Source organism: Procambarus clarkii, chromosome 8 (genome assembly GCF_040958095.1).
Source record: "Procambarus clarkii isolate CNS0578487 chromosome 8, FALCON_Pclarkii_2.0, whole genome shotgun sequence".
NCBI lineage: Eukaryota > Metazoa > Arthropoda > Malacostraca > Decapoda > Cambaridae > Procambarus > Procambarus clarkii.
In genome coordinates, this window is record NC_091157.1 from 12911181 (window position 1) to 12931810 (window position 20630).

Consider the following 20630-nt stretch of genomic DNA (forward strand, 5'->3'; position numbering starts at 1 on the left):
CCCTAAAGAGCTATATACGTTACTTTAATTTCTCCCATAAGGCCTTAACAAACTTCTATGTCTTGGAAATTATTTTTCTCATAAGAACTTTAACAAACTCGTATGACATTATTTTTCGTTATAAGAAATCCTTACTTCCAAATCTGTGACTCCCCAAATTCTCCTGAAAACCCTAAAGCGCTACAGGGGAATTTACAAATTCACCTGAAACCCCGAAGCGCTACAGGGGAATTTTCTCCCAGAAAAAAAAATTCCCCTGTAGCGCTTACACCCTACTACTGGAGGGGTGGTAGTAGACAGGAGGGGGTGGTAGTAGACAGGAAGGGGGTGGTAGTAGACAGGGAGGGGGTGGTAGTAGACAGGAAGGGGGTGGTAGTAGACAGGGAGGGGGTGGTAGTAGACAGGGAGGGGTGGTAGTAGACAGGGTGGGGATGGTAGTAGACAGGGAGGGGTGGTAGTAGACAGGGAGGGGTGGTAGTAGACAGGAAGGGGATGGTAGTAGACAGGGAGGGGTGGTAGTAGACAGGGAGGGGTGGTAGTAGACAGGAAGGGGGTGGTAGTAGATAGGGAGGGGTGGTAATAGACAGGGAGGGGGTAGTAGTAGACAGGGAGGGGGCGGTAGTAGACAGGCAGGGGGTGGTAGTTGCCAGGGTGGAGAGGTAGTATACAGGGTGGGGATGGTAGTAGACAGGAAGGGGTGACAGCGGACACAAGATGGCGGCCCACATAATATAATCACTCCCATACATTCACCATCTAATCCCATATAATGAAAGTATTCTATTCAGCGTTAAGTTTGTGAAGTAATTACGTCCCCAGAAATTAGTCCAATCCATCAGGGACAAAACCCTCATTACATGCTCGTCTGCTCAGCTTAGACATGTCCACGTTTTGTCCATCCACTTGCACTGGTACTATGACGGGGGTTGTGTCTTGCAAGGTCGGAGATCGATCCCCGATGGCCCACGGGGTTGGGTTCTCTTCCGTCATTCCGCTCTTATTTCCCCATATTATTTTCTCCATATCCTTGTCCTCATATCCCAGCTCCTTGTCCTTATATCCCAGCTCCGTGTCCTTATATCGCAGCTCCGTGTCCTCATAGCCCAGCTCCTTGTCCTTATATCCCAGCTCCGTGTCCTCATATCCCAGCTCCTTACAACCATACAACCCTGGTGCTGTTTAAAGCCTGATCCCTGTGGCTGTTTAAAGCCTGATCTCTGGGGGACTGTTTAAAGACTGATCTCTGGGGGGCTGTTTAAAGACTGATCTCTGGGGGGCTGTTTAAAGCCTGATCTCTGGGGCTGTTTAAAGGCTGATCCCTGGGGCTGTTTAAAGACTGATCCCTGGTGCTGTTTAAAGCCTGATCTCATCTCTGGGGCTGTTTAAAGGCTGATCTCTGGGGCTGTTTAAAGACTGATCTCTGGGGTTGTTAAAAGGCTGATCTCTGGTGCTGTTTAAAGGCTGAACCCTGGGGCTGTTTAAAGGCTGATCTCTGGGGCTGTTTAAAGGCTGATCCCTGGGGTTGTTTAAAGGCTGATCTCTGGTGCTGTTTAAAGGCTGAACCCTGGGGCTGTTTAAAGACTGATCTCTGGGGCTGTTTAAAGGCTGATCTCTGGGGCTGTTTAAAGGCTGATCTCTGGGGCTGTTTAAAGACTGATCCCTGGTGCTGTTTAAAGCCTGATCTCTGGGGTTGTTAAAAGGCTGATCTCTGGTGCTGTTTAATGCCTGATCTCTGGGGCTGTTTAAAGGCTGATCTCTGGGGCTGTTTAAAGACTGATCTCTGGGGTTGTTAAAAGGCTGATCTCTGGTGCTGTTTAAAGGCTGAACCCTGGGGCTGTTTAAAGACTGATCTCTGGGGTTGTTAAAAGGCTGATCCCTGGGGCTGTTTAAAGACTGATCTCTGGGGCTGTTTAAAGGCTGTTCTCTGGGACTGTTTAAAGACTGATCCCTGGTGCTGTTTAAAGCCTGATCTCTGGGGATGTTTAAAGACTGATCTCTGGGGCTGTTTAAAGGTTGATCTCTGGGGCTGTTTAAAGGCTGATCTCTGGGGCTGTTTAAAGGCTGATCTCTGGGGATGTTTAAAGGCTGATCTCCGTGGCTGCTTAAAGACTGATCTCTGGGGTTGTTAAAAGGCTGATCTCTGGTGCTGTTTAAAGGCTGATCTCTGAGGCTGTTTAAAGCCTGATCCCTGGGGCTGTTTAAAGGCTGATCTCTGGGGCTGTTTAAAGGCTGATCTCTGGGGCTGTTTAAAGACTGATCTCTGGGGCTGTTTAAAGACTGATCTCTGGGGCTGTTTAAAGACTTATCTCTGGGGCTGTTTAAAGCCTGATTCCTGGGGCTGTTTAAAGCCTGATCTCTGGGGTTGTTAAAAGGCTGATCTCTGGGCTTGTTAAAAGGCTGATCCCTTGGGCTGTTTAAAGCCTGATCTCTACGGTTGTTAAAAGGCTGATCTCTGGGGGCTGTTTAAAGGCTGATCTCTGAGGCTGTTTTCAATTTAATAGTTCACATCAGGGTTTCTGTACCTGCAGGTCCTTGGTGAAAACACAGAGTATCAATGTTGTATAAATTTGCTTGACCGGTGAAAACATCTACCACGTTTGACCACCTAGGGCCCTGACGGCTGAGTGGACAGCGCTCGGTATTCGTAGTTTTAAGGTTCCGGGTTCGATCCCTGGCGGTACAGCTGTGGTGACAGGCAGGTACTCTTGTGGTGACAGCCAGGCACTGCTTTAGCGACAGTCAGGCACTGCTATAGCAACAGCCAGGCACTGCTATAGCAACAACCAGACACTGCTATAGCAACAACCAGCCACTGCTATAGCAACAACCAAGCACTGCTATAGCAACAACCAAGCACTGCTATAGCAACAACCAGACACTGCTATAGCAACAACCAAGCACTGCTATAGCGACAACCAGCCACTGCTATAGCGACAACCAGGCACTGCTATAGCAACAACCAAGCACTGCTATAGCAACAACCAGACACTGCTATAGCAACAACCAAGCACTGCTATAGCGACAACCAGGCACTGCTATAGCAACAACCAAGCACTGCTATAGCAACAACCAGACACTGCTATAGCAACAACCAAGCACTGCTATAGCGACAACCAGGCACTGCTATAGCAACTACCAGCCACTGCTATAGCAACAACCAGGCACTGCTATAGCAACAACCAGGCACTGCTATAGCTACAACCAGGCACTGCTATAGCTATAACCAGGCACTGCTATAGCAACAACCAGGCACTGCTATAGCTATAACCAGGCACTGCTATAGCAACAACCAGGCACTGCTATAGCAACAACCAGGCACTGCTATAGCTATAACCAGGCACTGCTATAGCAACAACCAGACACTGCTATAGCAACAACCAGCCACTGCTATAGCAACAACCAAGCACTGCTATAGCAACAACCAAGCACTGCTATAGCAACAACCAGACACTGCTATAGCAACAACCAAGCACTGCTATAGCGACAACCAGCCACTGCTATAGCGACAACCAGGCACTGCTATAGCAACAACCAAGCACTGCTATAGCAACAACCAGACACTGCTATAGCAACAACCAAGCACTGCTATAGCGACAACCAGCCACTGCTATAGCGACAACCAGGCACTGCTATAGCAACAACCAGGCACTGCTATAGCAACAACCAAGCACTGCTATAGCGACAACCAGGCACTGCTATAGCAACTACCAGCCACTGCTATAGCAACAACCAGGCACTGCTATAGCAACAACCAGGCACTGCTATAGCAACAGCCAGGCACTGCTATAGCTACAACCAGGCACTGCTATAGCAACAACCAGGCACTGCTATAGCAACAACCAGGCACTGCTATAGCAACAACTAGGCACTGCTATAGCTATAACCAGGCACTGCTATAGCTATAACCAGGCACTGCTATAGCAACAACCAGGCACTGCTATAGCAACAACCAAGCACTGCTATAGCAACAACCAGGCACTGCTATAGCAACAACCAGGCACTGCTATAGCAACAACCAGGCACTGCTATAGCAACAACCAGGCACTGCTATTGCAACAACCAGCCACTGCTATAGCAACAACCAAGCACTGCTATAGCAACAACCAGGCACTGCTATAGCAACAACCAGGCACTGCTATAGCAACAACCAGGCACTGCTATAGCTACAACCAGGCACTGCTATAGCTATAACCAGGCACTGCTATAGCAACAACCAGGCACTGCTATAGCAACAACCAGCCACTGCTATAGCAACAACCAGCCATTGCTATAGCAACAACCAAGCACTGCTATAGTAACAACCAGGCACTGCTATAGCAACAACCAGGCACTGCTATAGCTACAACCAGGCACTGCTATAGCTATAACCAGGCACTGCTATAGCAACAACCAGGCACTGCTATAGTTACAACCAGGCACTGCTATAGCTACAACCAAGCACTGCTATAGATACAACCAGACACTGCTATAGCTACAACCAAGCACTGCTATAGCTACAACCAAGCACTGCTATAGCAACAACCAGGCACTGCTATAGCTACAACCAGGCACTGCTATAGCTATAACCAGGCACTGCTATAGCAACAACCAGGCACTGCTATAGTTACAACCAGGCACTGCTATAGCTACAACCAAGCACTGCTATAGATACAACCAGACACTGCTATAGCGACAACCAAGCACTGCTATAGCAACAGCCAGGCACTGCTATAGCTACAACCAGGCACTGCTATAGCTACAACCAGACACTGCTATAGCTACAACCAAGCACTGCTATAGCTACAACCAGGCACTGCTATAGCTACAACCAGGCACTGCTATAGCTACAACCAGGCACTGCTATAGCAACAACCAGGCACGGCTATAGCAACAACCAGACACTGCTATAGCAACAACCAAGCACTGCTATAGCGACAACCAGGCACTGCTATAGCAACAACCAGCCACTGCTATAGCTACAACCAGGCACTGCTATAGCTACAACCAGGCACTGCTATAGCTACAACCAAGCACTGCTATAGCGACAACCAAGCACTGCTATAGCTACAACCAGGCACTGCTATAGCTACAACCAGTCACTCAGACATAATTACACTCAAACACAGACAAACGAGACAAAACGTCTCCAGCAACACCATCAGGTGATGATCTCAGATCATTGCCAGAGACGCCATCGCTGGCTTCAGAAACCTATTTATCCGCGTCGGCCGGAGGAAATTTTCTTCAAACTTTGCGACCCATAAGATGTTTTGTCTTCACACGTCAGCGGAATTGCTCGCGAATTTCAATTTGTTTATTGAGAGTTTGAATGCAACGGAGAGTGACTGTTGGAAGTTTTTGTCGAATTCAAAGGTTTTATTTTGAACTCTTTAGATCCATCCAGGATTGATAACGGCGTTCTAGAACATCCAGGATTGATAACGGCGTTCTAGAACATCCAGGATTGATAACGGCGTTCTAGAACATTCAGGATAGATAACGGCGTTCTAGAACATCCAGGATTGATAACGGCGTTCTAGAACATTCAGGATAGATAACGGCGTTCTAGAACATCCAGGATAGATAACGGCGTTCTAGAACATCCAGGATTGATAACGGCGTTCTAGAACATCCAAGTTAGATAACGGCGTTCTAGAACATCCAGGATAGATAACGGCGTTCTAGAACATCCAGGATAGATAACGGCGTTCTAGAACATCCAGGATAGATAACGGCGTTCTAGAACATCCAGGATTGATAACGGCGTTCTAGAACATCCAGGATTGATAACGGCGTTCTAGAACATCCAAGTTAGATAACGGCGTTCTAGAACATCCAGGATAGATAACCACAGGTGTGGAAGAGGGGTGACCACAGGTGTGGAAGAGGGGTGACCACAGGTGTGGAAGAGGGGTGACCACAGGTGTGGAAGAGGGGTGACCACAGGTGTGGAAGAGGGGTGACCACAGGTGTGGAAGAGGGGTGACCACAGGTGTGGAAGAGGGGTGACCACAGGTGTGGAAGAGGGGTGACCACAGGTGTGGAAGAGGGGTGACCACAGGTGTGGAAGAGGGGTGACCACAGGTGTGGAAGAGGGGTGCAGGTGTGGGAGAGTCAGTATAAGGCAGCAGGGGGGGGGGTAAGGGGGTAAACCCACACAGACCGAAACATCGTTAATTAAAATTCTTTGGGCGTGTTTGTGTGAGATTATTTGATGCAGTGTTTCCCCGGGACGGAGCCGCCGGCTCTCTTCTTCCATGAGAGATGCTTCAACCTCCCACCCTTGCAGGCCAACATTCAAAAGCACATCGTATACAGCGAGCGACTCGGGTGTCTGAACTACACGAGAATACACTCTTGTATCCCGGTGCATGAGGTTTGTACTCGCCTAGTTGTGCTTGTGGGGGTTGAGCTTCGACTCTTTGGTCCCGCCTCTCAACTGTCAGTCAATGTAGTGAACAGGTGTACAGGTTCCTGAGCCTACTGGGCTCCATCATATCTACAGTTGAAACTGTGTATGGAGTCAGCCTCCACCACATCAATCTAATGGTCTAATGCATTTCACTTGTTAACTACTCAGAAAGAATTTGTTCAGTGTCAAATGTCTTTGTCGCTCATTTTTGCACTAAGTTTCCACCTTTGTCCCCTTGTTGAGTTGGTTGAGGAGCCGGTCGGCCGAGCGGACAGCACACTGGAATTGTGATCCTGTGGTCCTGGGTTCGATCCCAGACGCCGGCGAGAAACAATGGGCAAAGTTTCTTTCACCATATGCCCCTGTTACCTAGCAGTAAAATAGGTACCTGGGTGTTAGTCAGCTGTTACGGGCTGCTTCCTGGGGGTGGAGGCCTGGTCGAAGACTGGGCCGCGGGGACACTAAAGCCCCGAAATCATCTCAAGATAACCTCAAGATTGTTCATGTTCCACCCGTGCTGAATAGTTCATCTTTGTCCAACCTGTCAATTCCTCTGAGACGTCTGTAGGCGGTGATCATGTCTCCCCGTACTCTTCTGTCTTGAAGAGTACGTGAGGTTTCGCTCCATTATCCTTTCTTTGTAGCTTAGACCTCTCAGTTCAGACGTCTAACTTTGTCTTGTGTTTAAGTAGGTATAGACTCCAGGCTGGAGCTGCATACTCCAAGATTGGTCTGACATAAGTGGTATACAAGGTCTTGAACGATTCCTTACACAGGTTTCCAAAGAGACAGACAGATAACAGAATCAGTAACAAAGAGCCTATCCATCACCAGTGAATGAGCGCGGTTATATAAGAGTGACCAACACACACACACATTCTTAGTGATCCGGACACCATGGGTGGAAGCCGGCGGCTTCTGGCCACTAGTCCGGTTCATCAACCGGCCATCACACTCTTGTTCATATTCATCCAGTGGAAGAGTTGTTCTTATCTCTGGTTCCAATAACTTCAATGTTCCCTGATGGTCGGGGTTCATGTCACCGAAGCTTATGGTTCTCAACATTGATTATATGATGGCCACTATGTCAGTGGAGGTATTGTCCAGTGTGTCAGTGGAGGTATTGTCCAGTGTGTCAGTGGTGTTATTGTCCAGTGTGTCAGTGGTGTTATTGTCCAGTGTGTCAGTGGTGTTATTGTCCAGTGTGTCAGTGGTGTTATTGTCCAGTGTGTCAGTGGAGGTATTGTCCAGTGTGTCAGTGGTGTTATTGTGATGGTTGTGTGTGGTGGTGGTGGTGATGGTTCGTGTAACTCGCTCGTTACTCTCCTCTTTCGGCACCACAGTCGGTTGTCTCTTCCACCAGCCAGCCCCGGGTACGGCGAATCCCGTCACTGCCACCCCACAGGCAGACAGTTGAGCACTCTACAGTTCTCGTCCGGCGGCGGCTCACTGCTTCTGTAAAGCAGACTGGTGTAGAGATCTTGGCTGCCTTGGGTAGACTGACTCTTCTTGCATCACAGCAGCCCTACGTTGACTCTGTGAATACAGACACGACATCAGTACACTGGGACACTACATAGGGACCACTAGGAAACATCACTTACTGGCTTAGCCACAAACGTCCACCTTTTCGCTCCATAGATGGCGCTCATTGTCTAAGCGCCACCTCACCAGAGGTTAGCACCTGCTACCGCTCGAGCCGACTGGGACAGGAATTTAGCGCCTCTCGCCGGTATATTCCCGTCATCACTAGATGGCGTTGACTATGTTGTGGGGGTTTCGGGAGCAGACTCACAGATGGCGCTGACGTCACTGCTCTGTGCTCTGACGATGAATTTGGGTTCGTAACAATTGTCCAGTGTGTCAGTGGTGGTATTGTCCAGTGTGTCAGTGGTGGTATTGTCCAGTGTGTCAGTGGTGGTATTGTCCAGTGTGTCAGTGGTGGTATTGTCCAGTGTGTCAGTGGTGGTATTGTCCAGTGTGTCAGTGGTGTTATTGTCCAGTGTGTCAGTGGAGGTATTGTCCAGTGTGTCAGTGGAGGTATTGTCCAGTGTGTCAGTGGTGTTATTGTCCAGTGTGTCAGTGGTGGTATTGTCCAGTGTGTCAGTGGAGGTATTGTCCAGTGTGTCAGTGGTGGTATTGTCCAGTGTGTCAGTGGTGGTATTGTCCAGTGTGTCAGTGGTGGTATTGTCCAGTGTGTCAGTGGTGGTATTGTCCAGTGTGTCAGTGGTGGTATTGTCCAGTGTGTCAGTGGAGGTATTGTCCAGTGTGTCAGTGGTGGTATTGTCCAGTGTGTCAGTGGTGGTATTGTCCAGTGTGTCAGTGGTGGTATTGTCCAGTGTGTCAGTGGTGGTATTGTCCAGTGTGTCAGTGGAGGTATTGCCCAGTGTGTCAGTGGAGGTATTGTCCAGTGTGTCAGTGGTGTTATTGTCCAGTGTGTCAGTGGAGGTATTGTCCAGTGTGTCAGTGGAGGTATTGTCCAGTGTGTCAGTGGTGTTATTGTCCAGTGAGTCAATGATGTTATTGTCCAGTGTGTCAGTGGAGGTATTGTCCAGTGTGTCAGAGGTGTTATTGTCCAGTGAGTCAATGATGTTATTGTCCAGTGTGTCAGTGGAGGTATTGTCCAGTGTGTCAATAGAGATACTGTCCAGTGTGTCAGTGGTGTTATTGTCCAGTGTGTCAGTGGAGGTATTGTCCAGTGTGTCAATGGAGGTATTGTCCAGTGTGTCAGTGGTGTTATTGTCCAGTGTGTCAGTGGAGGTATTGTCCAGTGTGTCAGTGGTGTAATTGTCCAGTGTGTCAATGGAGGTATTGTCCAGTGTGTCAGTGGAGGTATTGTCCAGTGTGTCAGTGGTGGTATTGTCCAGTGTGTCAGTGGTGGTATTGTCCAGTGTGTCAGTGGAGGTATTGTCCAGTGTGTCAGTGGAGGTATTGTCCAGTGTGTCAGTGGTGTTATTGTCCAGTGTGTTAGTGGTGTTATTGTCCAGTGTGTCAGTGGTGTTATTGTCCAGTGTGTCAGAGGTGTTATTGTCCAGTGTGTCAGTGGTGGTATTGTCCAGTGTGTCAGTGGTGTTATTGTCCAGTGTGTCAGTGGTGTTATTGTCCAGTGTGTCAGTGGAGGTATTGTCCAGTGTGTCAATGGAGGTATTGTCCAGTGTGTCAGTGGTGGTATTGTCCAGTGTGTCAGTGGTGTTATTGTCCAGTGTGTCAGTGGTGGTATTGTCCAGTGTGTCAGTGGAGGTATTGTCCAGTGTGTCAGTGGTGTTATTGTCCAGTGTGTCAGTGGAGGTATTGTCCAGTGTGTCAGAGGTGTTATTGTCCAGTGTGTCAGTGGAGGTATTGTCCAGTGTGTCAGTGGTGTTATTGTCCAGTGTGTCAGTGGAGGTATTGTCCAGTGTGTCAGTGGAGGTACTGTCCAGTGTGTCAATGGAGGTACTGTCCAGTGTGTCAGAGGTGTTATTGTCCAGTGTGTCAGTGGAGGTACTGTCCAGTGTGTCAGTGGTGTTATTGTCCAATGTGTCAGTGGAGATACTGTCCAGTGTGTCAGTGGTGTTATTGTCCAGTGTGTCAGTGGTGTTATTGTCCAGTGTGTCAGTGGTGTTATTGTCCAGTGTGTCAGTGGTGTTATTGTCCAGTGTGTCAGTGGAGGTACTGTCCAGTGTGTCAGTGGAGGTATTGTCCAGTGGGTCAGAGGTGTTATTGTCCAGTGGGTCAGAGGTGTTATTGTCCAGTGTGTCAGTGGAGGTATTGTCCAGTGTGTCAGTGGAGGTACTGTCCAGTGTGTCAGTGGAGGTACTGTCCAGTGTGTCAGTGGAGGTACTGTCCAGTGTGTCAATTGACACACTGGACAATTTGTTTGTTTACCATTTGTATCCGCCAAAACCGGGAATCGAACCTGGACCCTCAGGACTACGAACACCGAGCGCTGTCCACTCAGCCATCAGGACCCGTTGCAACAATTCAATATGTTCCATGATGACCACTCGGCCGCGTGTGCAATATCTCACCCACACGTCTGCATGGGGGCGCATCCCCCCGCATCCCCCCCCATTCTCTTTTTATCCCCCGATATCCATCTTTTGTCGACGAAATTGTAACATATTGTTTCCACAAGAGCCTGTCGCTGTTTGAGACCCCTCGGCGCCTGCCTGTCCCCTCACTTAATGTTCTGTAACTGTGGCGCGCTCCGCCACAACGTCAGTATTATGGTGTTTTAGTGGTGTTAAGAGCCCCGCAATATTGACGTTTTCTGCGGGTAATGAGGGTGGGTAAGTTGGGTTGGTTGGGTTAGTCAGTTACGGTGAGGTCAGAGTGATGTGACTTTGTCGCTTGTTAAATTACCTAGTAAGGTATGGATGGGTTGGTGGAGTGGTTGTGTGTGGTGGTGATGGTTGTGTGTGGTGGTGATGGTTGTGTGGTGGTTGTGTGTGGTGATGGTTGTGTGTGGTGGTGGTTGTGTGTGGTGGTGATGGTTGTGTGTGGTGGTGGTGGTTGTGTGTGGTGGTTGTGTGTGGTGGTTGTGTGTGGTGGTGTTGGTTGTGTGTGGTGGTTGTGTGTGGTGGTTGTGTGTGGTGGTGTGGGTTGTGTGTGGTGGTTGTGTGTGGTGGTTGTGTGTGGTGGTGATGGTGGTGGTGATGGTTGTGTGTGGTGATGGTTGTGTGTGGTGGTGGTTGTGTGTGGTGATGGTTGTGTGGTGGTGATGGATGTGTGTGATGGTGGTGGTTGTGTGTGGTGGTGGTTGTGTGGTGGTGATGGTTGTGTGTGATGGTGGTGGTTGTGTGTGGTGGTGGTTGTGTGTGGTGGTTGTGTGTGGTTGTGATGGTTGTGTGTGGTGGTGATGGTTGTGTGTGGTGGTGATGGTGGTGGTGATGGTTGTGTGTGGTGATGGTTGTGTGTGGTGGTGATGGTTGTGTGTGGTGGTGATGGTTGTGTGTGGTGGTGATGGTTGTGTGTGGTGGTGGTGGTTGTGTGTGGTGGTGATGGTTGTGTGTGGTGGTGATGGTTGTGTGTGGTGGTGATGGTTGTGTGATGGTTGTGTGTGGTGGTGGTGGTTGTGTGTGGTGGTGATGGTTGTGTGTGGTGGTGATGGTTGTGTGTGGTGGTGATGGTTGTGTGTGGTGGTGATGGTTGTGTGATGGTTGTGTGTGGTGGTGGTGGTGGTTGTGTGTGGTGGTGATGGTTGTGTGTGGTGGTGGTGGTTGTGTGTGGTGGTGGTGGTTGTGTGTGGTGGTGGTGGTTGTGTGTGGTGGTGGTGGTTGTGTGTGGTGGTGGTGGTTGTGTGTGGTGGTGGTGGTTGTGTGTGGTGGTGGTGGTTGTGTGTGGTGGTGATGGTTGTGTGTGGTGGTGATGGTTGTGTGTGGTGGTGATGGTTGTGTGATGGTTGTGTGTGGTGGTGGTGGTGGTTGTGTGTGGTGGTGATGGTTGTGTGTGGTGGTGGTGGTTGTGTGTGGTGGTGATGGTTGTGTGTGGTGGTGATGGTTGTGTGTGGTGGTGATGGTTGTGTGTGGCTGTGATTGTTGTGTGTGGTGGTGATGGTTGTGTGTGGTTGTGATGGTTGTGTGTGGTGGTGATGGTTGTGTGTGGTTGTGATTGTTGTGTGCGGTGGTGGTGGTTGTGTGTGGTGGTGATGGTTGTGTGTGGTGGTGATGGTTGTGTGTGGTGGTGATGGTTGTGTGTGGTGGTGATGGTTGTGTGTGGTGGTGATGGTTGTGTGTGGTGGTGATGGTTGTGTGTGGTGGTGATGGTTGTGTGATGGTTGTGTGTGGTGATGGTTGTCTGTGGTGATGGTTGTGTGTGGTGGTGATGGTTGTGTGTGGTGGTGATGGTTGTGTGTGGTGATGGTTGTGTGTGGTGATGGTTGTGTGTGGTGGTTGTGTGTGGTGGTGGTTGTGTGTGGTGGTGGTTGTGTGTGGTGGTGGTGGTTGTGTGTGTGGTGGTGGTTGTGTGTGGTGGTTGTGTGTGGTGGTGATGGTTGTGTGTGGTGGTGATGGTTGTGTGTGGTGGTGATGGTTGTGTGTGGTGGTGGTGGTTGTGTGAGGTGGTGATGGTTGTGTGTGGTGGTGATGGTTGTGTGTGGTGGTGGTGGTTGTGTGTGGTGGTGGTGGTTGTGTGTGGTGGTGGTGGTTGTGTGTGGGTGGTGGTGGTTGTGTGTGGTGGTGGTGGTTGTATGTGGTGGTGATGGTTGTGTGTGGTGGTTGTGTGTGTGTGTGTGGTGGTGGTGGTTGTGTGTGGTGGTGGTGGTTGTGTGTGGTGGTGGTTGTGTGTGGTGGTGATGGTTGTGTGTGGTGGTGATGGTTGTGTGTGGTGGTGATGGTTGTGTGTGGTGGTGATGGTTGTGTGTGGTGGTGGTGGTTGTGTGTGGTGGTGGTTGTGTGTGGTGGTGATGGTTGTGTGTGGTGGTGATGGTTGTGTGTGATGGTGGTGGTGGTGGTGGTTGTGTGTGGTGGTGATGGTTGTGTGGTGGTGATGGTTGTGTGTGGTGGTGGTGGTTGTGTGTGGTGGTGATGGTTGTGTGTGGTGGTGGTGGTTGTGTGTGGTAGTGATGGTTGTGTGTGGTGGTGATGGTTGTGTGTGGTGGTGGTTGTGTGTGGTGGTGATGGTTGTGTGTGGTGGTGGTGGTTGTGTGTGGTGGTGGTGGTTGTGTGTGGTGGTGATGGTTGTGTGTGGTGGTGATGGTTGTGTGTGGTGGTGATGGTTGTGTGTTTGGTGGTGGTGGTTGTGTGTGGTGGTGGTGGTGGTTGTGTGTGGTGGTGATGGTTGTGTGTGGTGGTGGTGGTTGTGTGTGGTGGTGGTGGTTGTGTGTGGTGGTGGTGGTTGTGTGTGGTGGTGATGGTTGTGTGTTTGGTGGTGGTGGTTGTGTGTGGTGGTGGTGGTGGTTGTGTGTGGTGGTGATGGTTGTGTTTGGTGGTGATGGTTGTGTGTGGTGGTGATGATTGTGTGTGTTGGTGATGGTTGTGTGTGGTGGTGATGGTTGTGTGTGGTGGTGGTGGTTGTATGTGGTGGTGATGGTTGTGTGTGGTGGTGGTGGTTGTGTGTGGTGGTGGTGGTTGTGTGTGGTGGTGATGATTGTGTGTGGTGGTGATGGTTGTGTGAGGTGATGGTTGTGTGTGTTGGTGATGGTTGTGTGAGGTGGTGTTGGCTGTGTACTCACCTAATTGTGCTTGCGGGGGTTGAGCTCTGGCTCTTTGGTCCCGCCTCTCAACTGTCAATCAACTAATGTACAGGTTCCTGAGCCTACTGGCCTCTATCATATCTACACTTGAAGCTTTGTATGGAGTCAGCCTCCACCACATCACTGCCTAATGCATTTCATTTGTCTACTAGTCTTGACACTGAAAAAAATCTCTCTAACGTCTCTAAGGCTCATTTGGGCACTCAATTTCCACATGTGTCCCCTAGTGCGTGTGCCTCTTGTGGTAAATAGTCTGTGTTTATCTACCCTATCAATTCTTCTGAGAATCTTGTATGTGGTGATCATGTCCCCCTCTAACTCTTCTGTCTCCCAGTGACGTGAGGTTTAATTCCCGTAGTCACTCCTTGTAGCTTATACCCCTCGGTTCGTATACTAGTCTGGTGGCAAACCTTTGAACCTTTTCCAGTTTAGTCTTATGCTTGACTAGATATGGACTCCATGCTGGAGCCGCATACTCCAGGACATATGTGATATACAAATTTCTGTAAGAGTGAGGAATTGACAGGGTGGACAAAGACAAACTCCTTAGCACGGGAGGAACACGAACAAGGGGACACAGGTGGAAACTGAGTGCCCAAATGAGCCACAGAGATATTAGAAAGAACTTTTTTAGTGTCAGAGTGGTTGACAAATGGAATGCATTAGGAAGTGATGTGGTGGAGGCTGACTCCATACAAAGCTTCAAGTGTAGATATGATAGAGCCCAGTAGGCTCAGGAACCTGTACACCTGTTGATTGACAGTTGAGAGTCGGGACCAAAGAGCCAGAGTTCAACCCCCGCAAGCACAGCTAGGTGAGTATACTGAATCAAACACACACACACACACACACACACACACACACACACACACACACACACACACACACACACACACACATGTGTGTGTGTGTGTGTGTGTATTTGTATACCACATATGTCAGGCCAATCCTGGAGTATGCAGCCCCAGCATGGAGTCCATATCTAGTCAAGGATAAGACTAAACTGGAAAAGGTTCAAAGGTTTGCCACCAGACTAGTACCCGAGCTGAGAGGTATGAGCTACGAGGAGAGACTACGGGAATTAAACCTCACTTCGCTGGAAGACAGAAGAGTTAGGGGGGACATGATCACCACATTCAAGATTCTGAAGGGGATTGATAGGGTAGATAAAGACAGTCTATTTAACACAAGGGGAACACGCACAAGGGGACACAGGTGGAAACTGAGTGCCCAAATGAGCCACAGAGATATTAGAAAGAACTTTTTTAGTGTCAGAGTGGTTGACAAATGGAATGCATTAGGAAGTGATGTGGTGGAGGCTGACTCCATACACAGTTTCAAGTGTAGATATGACAGAGCCCGATAGGCTCATGAATCTGTACACCTGTTGATTGACGGTTGAGAGGCGGGTCCAAAGAGCCAGAGCTCAACCCCCGCAAACACAACTAGGTGAGTACAACTAGGTGAGTACACACACACACACACACACACACACACACACACACACACACACACACACACACACACACACACACACACACACACACACACACACACACACACAAACACACTCAATCCAGCAAACAACTAAAAACCACATACCTCAATCACGAACTCATCAAATTAACCAAAAAAAAAAGTATTTGGACCTTACTCATTACCAACCACAACAGCTTGACATATCAACATGTACCAATTGTAATTGATATATAGTAACAACATATATAGTAATTGACACACACGGGATATAGTGTATTTGACAGCAATTTTTTTTCGCGTGATAAATTGATTTGAGTGATTGATAGGTGGGACATTCCCCGTTTTTGGAGGGGGTGGGTGGGGGAGGGGGGGGAGGGGTTGTGATAGGGTGGTGGTAGTTCTTGAGAGAGGTTGTAGTGGTTGTTGGGAGATGGGGTGGGATGGTGGTGGTAGTTTTTGTACATGTGTATCATAGTCATGTACATATGTATTATTCTCATATACATATGTACGATAATTCTGGCCTCCGAAAATCTACCTCAAATCTGCATCTAAGCATCTAATTATTATTAAGAACACCCCAAAGCTCTAAGCTCTATGGAGGTGTATATGTTTACACCTCTGTGGATGACATCGTGTCTGTGCTGGGCCCAGAGGACGGACGCCCCGCCTCACTGCATGTCAACTACGCGTCATTTTTGGTCACTTTATCGTTGTTTTGACGTCGTAAACGGCTGATGGTTGACGGTAAAGCAACCAAAAACGGCGCTCTGTGTGAATTCCACGGGAAATGGGGGGGGGGGGGAATGTGTTTATTAAAACAGGTTTACCAGTGGTTTCATCATACATATGGATACCTGTGGTTCCATTATATATATATAAGGATACCTGTGGTTCCATTATATATATAAGGATACCTGTGGTTCCATTATATATATAAGGATACCTGTGGTTCCATTATATATATATAAGGATACCTGTGGTTCCATTATATATATATAAGGATACCTGTGGTTCCATTAGCTGTATATTAGGATACCTGTGGTTCCATTAGCTGTATATTAGGATACCTGTGGTTCCATTAGCTGTATATTAGGATACCTGTGGTTCCATTAGCTGTATATTAGGGTACCTGTGGTTCCATTAGCTGTATATTAGGATACCTGTGGTTCCATTAGCTGTTAATATACAAAAATAGCAGCGGGTTTGTTCCTTATAGCAGAGTAAGCTGGTCGTAGAGGCTGAGGAGAGAAGCTTATAGAGCTTTAACCTCAGCAGCTCTATAAGAGAATGTAGAAAAGAACATTTTAAGAGGCCGTCAGTGAGGTAATGAAGGGTTCTGAGGTGGTAGTTATCCCTCGGTAGTTACCGTCGGATCACCACAAGATAATGACTATATTACAGGGCCATCTGGAGGAGCTTAATTGGCAGGTAGAGGAGAGGGACGAAGGAACGAGGCTGTGACGGCACAAGACCTTGTCAAGGGGGCGTTAGGGTAACAATGTTGACAGTTGGTCTCCGCCAGATTCACGAAGCAGTTACGCAAGCACTTACGAACGTGTACATCTTTCCTCAATCTTTGACGGCTTTGGTTACATTTATTAAACAGTTTACAAGCATGGAAACTTCCCAAATCATCTGTTGTTATTGTTATAAACAGCCTCCTGGTGCTTCGGAGCTCATTAATTGTTTAATAATTGTAAACAAAGCCGCCAAAGATTAAGAAAAGATGTACAGGTTAGTAAGTGCTTGCGTAACGACTTCGTGAATCTGGCCCCCGGGAAGGGCAGGGGGGTCGGTGGAGTGACCAGAGTGGCCTCAGAGACAATACATGTGAGGGACACACTCTCTCTCACTCCAACACACTCCTTAACTCCTCCAAAAATAAAAAAAAGTATATTAGAAATCATTCAAAATAAAATTGAGACATAAAATTATGGCAACACTGCTGGCTAAACACACAAGCCACACGAGGCATAAAATTATCGTATTTCATTATTCAATAAATAATAAAAAATGAATAAGATAATAATTGAGAAAAACAAAGATATTTTCCCCTCCTGAGGGGAAATGATGAATAATAACTTTGTATTCCACAAGATGAGTAAATTCACCTACAATATCCTGGTAGAATATTCTCCCATCTAATCAATACAACATCAGCTGATGGATACAATAGCCGCTGATTTATACAGCAACAGCAGGTTTATACAATAACAACAGTGTTATACAGCACGTTGTAGTCCAGCGGATCTGTTGGCTGGTGGGATGAGAAATGAATTGTATTTTGAGTTAGACGTTTAAATCACAATTTATACAAAACGGTACAATCCTGGCTGGGGTGAACAATGGTACAATTATGTACAATTGTGCCTTTAGAAATATGTTGAAAAACAGCATCTGCCAATCAGAGCTCACATTCAGACTGGCACCATGTACCAATCAGAGCTCACATGCTGGCTGGTACCATGCACCAATCAGAGCTCACATGCAGGCTGGCACCATCCATCAATCAGAGCTCACATGCAGGCTGGCACCATGTACTAATCAGAGCTCACATGCAGGCTGGCACCATCCACCAATCAGCTCACAGGCAGGCTGGCACCATGCACCAATCAGAGCTCATATGCAGGCTGGCACCATGCACCAATCAGAACTCACATGCAGGATGGTACCATCCACCAATCAGAACTCACATGCAGGCTGGCACCATGCACCAATCAGAGCTCACATGCAGGCTGGCACCATCCACCAATCAGAGCTCACATTCAAGCACCATGCACCAATCAGAGACCAAGAACAAACAATTCTCCCATGGCACAACAACTGCTGTTAAATACTGCCATAGTGAGATTTGTCAGAATGAAAAATTTCAAAAAATATAATTCTAGAATATCAGAACATCATTTTTCTTCAAATTTCCGCGTTAATTCAATCACAAATTGGTCTCGCTCAATAGTTTCAAGTTCAGCTAAAAATTCGACATAATTTTTGGCTCCAGCATCAGCCGCTTTAAAATTAAGAAACTAGATCTCAACATCATCCATTTTGAGACCGGAATTAAAGTCCTAGATAGTCATAGTGAATGAAATCTAAGAGTAAACTTAGAGCATACATGAATTATAACAGGTGTGGGAAAGTGCAGGTGTGGCTGATGGCAGAACAGCATGTACAACACTCCCCAATAGGAAGAAAACCCGCTGGGTTGTTCATTCAAGTGACATGATGAACATCCCAGCGGGTTTTCTTCCTATTGGGGAGTGTTGTACATGCTGCTATGGCGGTGTGTCCACTCACAGGATGAGTGACGCTGCCCAATACTGTCACTATGACGGTGTGTCTACTCACAGGATGAGTGGCGCTGCCCAATACTGTCACTATGGCGGTGTGTCCACTCACAGGATGAGTGACGCTGCCCAATACTGTCACTATGGCGGTGTGTCCACTCACAGGATGAGTGACGCTGCCCAATACTGTCACTATGGCGGTGTGTCCACTCACAGGATGAGTGACGCTGCCCAATACTGTCACTATGGCGGTGTGTCCACTCACAGGATGAGTGGCGCTGGCCAATGCTGTCACTATGGCGGTGTGTCCACTCACAGGATGAGTGGCGCTGGCCAATGCTGTCACTATGGCGGTGTGTCCACTCACAGGATGAGTGTTGCTGCCCAATACTGTCACTATGGCGGTGTGTCCACTCACAGGATGAGTGGCGCTGCCCAATACTGTCACTATGGCGGTGTGTCCACTCACAGGATGAGTGGCGCTGCCCAATACTGTCACTATGGCGGTGTGTCCACTCACAGGATGAGTGGCGCTGCCCAATACTGTCACTATGGCGGTGTGTCCACTCACAGGATGAGTGTTGCTGCCCAATACTGTCACTATGGCGGTGTGTCCACTCACAGGATGAGTGGCGCTGCCCAATACTGTCACTATGGCGGTGTGTCCACTCACAGGATGAGTGGCGCTGCCCAATACTGTCACTATGGCGGTGTGTCCACTCACAGGATGAGAGGCGCTGCCCAATACTGTCACTATGGCGGTGTGTCCACTCACAGGATGAGTGGCGCTGCCCAATACTGTCACTATGGCGGTGTGTCCACTCACAGGATGAGTGGCGCTGCCCAATACTGTCACTATGGCGGTGTGTCCACTCACAGGATGAGTGGCGCTGCCCAATACTGTCACTATGGCGGTGTGTCCACTCACAGGATGAGCGGCGCTGCCCAATACTGTCACTATGGCGGTGTGTCTACTCACAGGATGAGCGGCGCTGCCCAATACTGTCACTATGGCGGTGTGTCCACTCACAGGATGAGTGGCGCTGCCCAATACTGTCACTATGGCGGTGTGTCCACTCACAGGATGAGTGGCGCTGCCCAATACTGTCACTATGGCGGTGTGTCCACTCACAGGATGAGCGGCGCTGCCCAATACTGTCACTATGGCGGTGTGTCTACTCACAGGATGAGCGGCGCTGCCCAATACTGTCACTATGGCGGTGTGTCCACTCACAGGATGAGCGGCACTGCCCAATACTGTCACTATGGCGGTGTGTCCACTCACAGGATGAGCGGCGCTGCCCAATACTGTCACTATGGCGGTGTGTCCACTCACAGGATGAGTGACGCTGCCCAATACTGTCACTATGGCGGTGTGTCCACTCACAGGATGAGCGGCGCTGCCCAATACTGTCACTATGGCGGTGTGTCCACTCACAGGATGAGTGACGCTGCCCAATACTGTCACTATGGCGGCGTGTCCACTCACAGGATGAGCGGCGCGTCCCAATAAACTTGCCCCTCGGTGCTAAATTTAATTCCAGCCATTATTGATATATATTTCTTCAGATAACCTTCTTATACCGAAGACATCGTTATTCAGAGATGAAGATATTAATTGGGCACTCAGAAGCACTCATCTGCCCAATCAGTAAAGCAGGTCTAATGATGATCAGATCAGCTTACACGGACAGTACCCCCAGTGTAACAGCTTACATGAGCAGCCCACACACTACTGGCCTCCAGTTCACCCACACACTACTGCCTCCTAGTTCACCCACACACACTACTGGCCCCCAGTTCACCCACACACTACTGCCTCCCAGTTCACCCACACACACTACTGCCTCCCAGTTCACCCACACACACTACTGGCCCCCAGTTCACCCACACACTACTGCCTCCCAGTTCACCCACACACACTACTGCCTCCCAGTTCACCCACACACTACTGGCCCCCAGTTCACCCACACACTACTGCCTCCCAGTTCACCCACACACACTACTGCCCCCCAGTTCACCCACACACACTACTGCCCCCCAGTTCACACACACACACTACTGCCTCCCAGTTCAACCACACACTACTGCCCCCCAGTTCACACACACACTACTGGCCCCCAGTTCACCCACACACACTACTGCCTCCCAGTTCACCCACACACTACTGCCTCCTAGTTCACCCACACACACTACTGCCTCCCAGTTCACCCACACACACTACTGCCTCCCAGTTCACCCACACACTACTGCCTCCCAGTTCACCCACACACACTACTGCCTCCCAGTTCACCCACACACT

The 20630-nt window shown here is 48.9% G+C and overlaps 1 protein-coding gene across 1 annotated transcript; it reads right to left on the reverse strand.

The window, feature by feature from the left end:
- Positions 1 to 822: 822 nt before the first annotated feature.
- LOC138359700 (uncharacterized) lies at positions 823 to 19876 on the reverse strand. The gene is made up of 4 exons (XM_069319185.1): positions 19818 to 19876; positions 8775 to 10234; positions 1468 to 2459; positions 823 to 1152 (listed from the first exon to the last, which is right to left on the reverse strand). Exons 1-4 carry the CDS (start codon positions 19874 to 19876, stop codon positions 823 to 825), a joined length of 2841 nt encoding a protein of 946 aa, XP_069175286.1.
- Positions 19877 to 20630: the final 754 nt, after the last annotated feature.

Bases quoted from the DNA above. Each gene is read 5' to 3' on its own strand.
- LOC138359700 (XM_069319185.1), bottom strand. From the start codon at position 19,876: ATGGCTGGAATTAAATTTAGCACCGAGGGGCAAGTTTATTGGGACGCG. The intron at 10,235-19,817 runs GTGAGTGGACAC...CAAATTGTCCAG, and splicing joins TGGGACGCGCCGCTCATCCT to TGTGTCAATTGACACACTGG. The intron at 1,153-1,467 runs GTTCAGCCTTTA...TATGGTTGTAAG, and splicing joins AGCCTTTAAACAGCCCCAGG to GAGCTGGGATATGAGGACAC.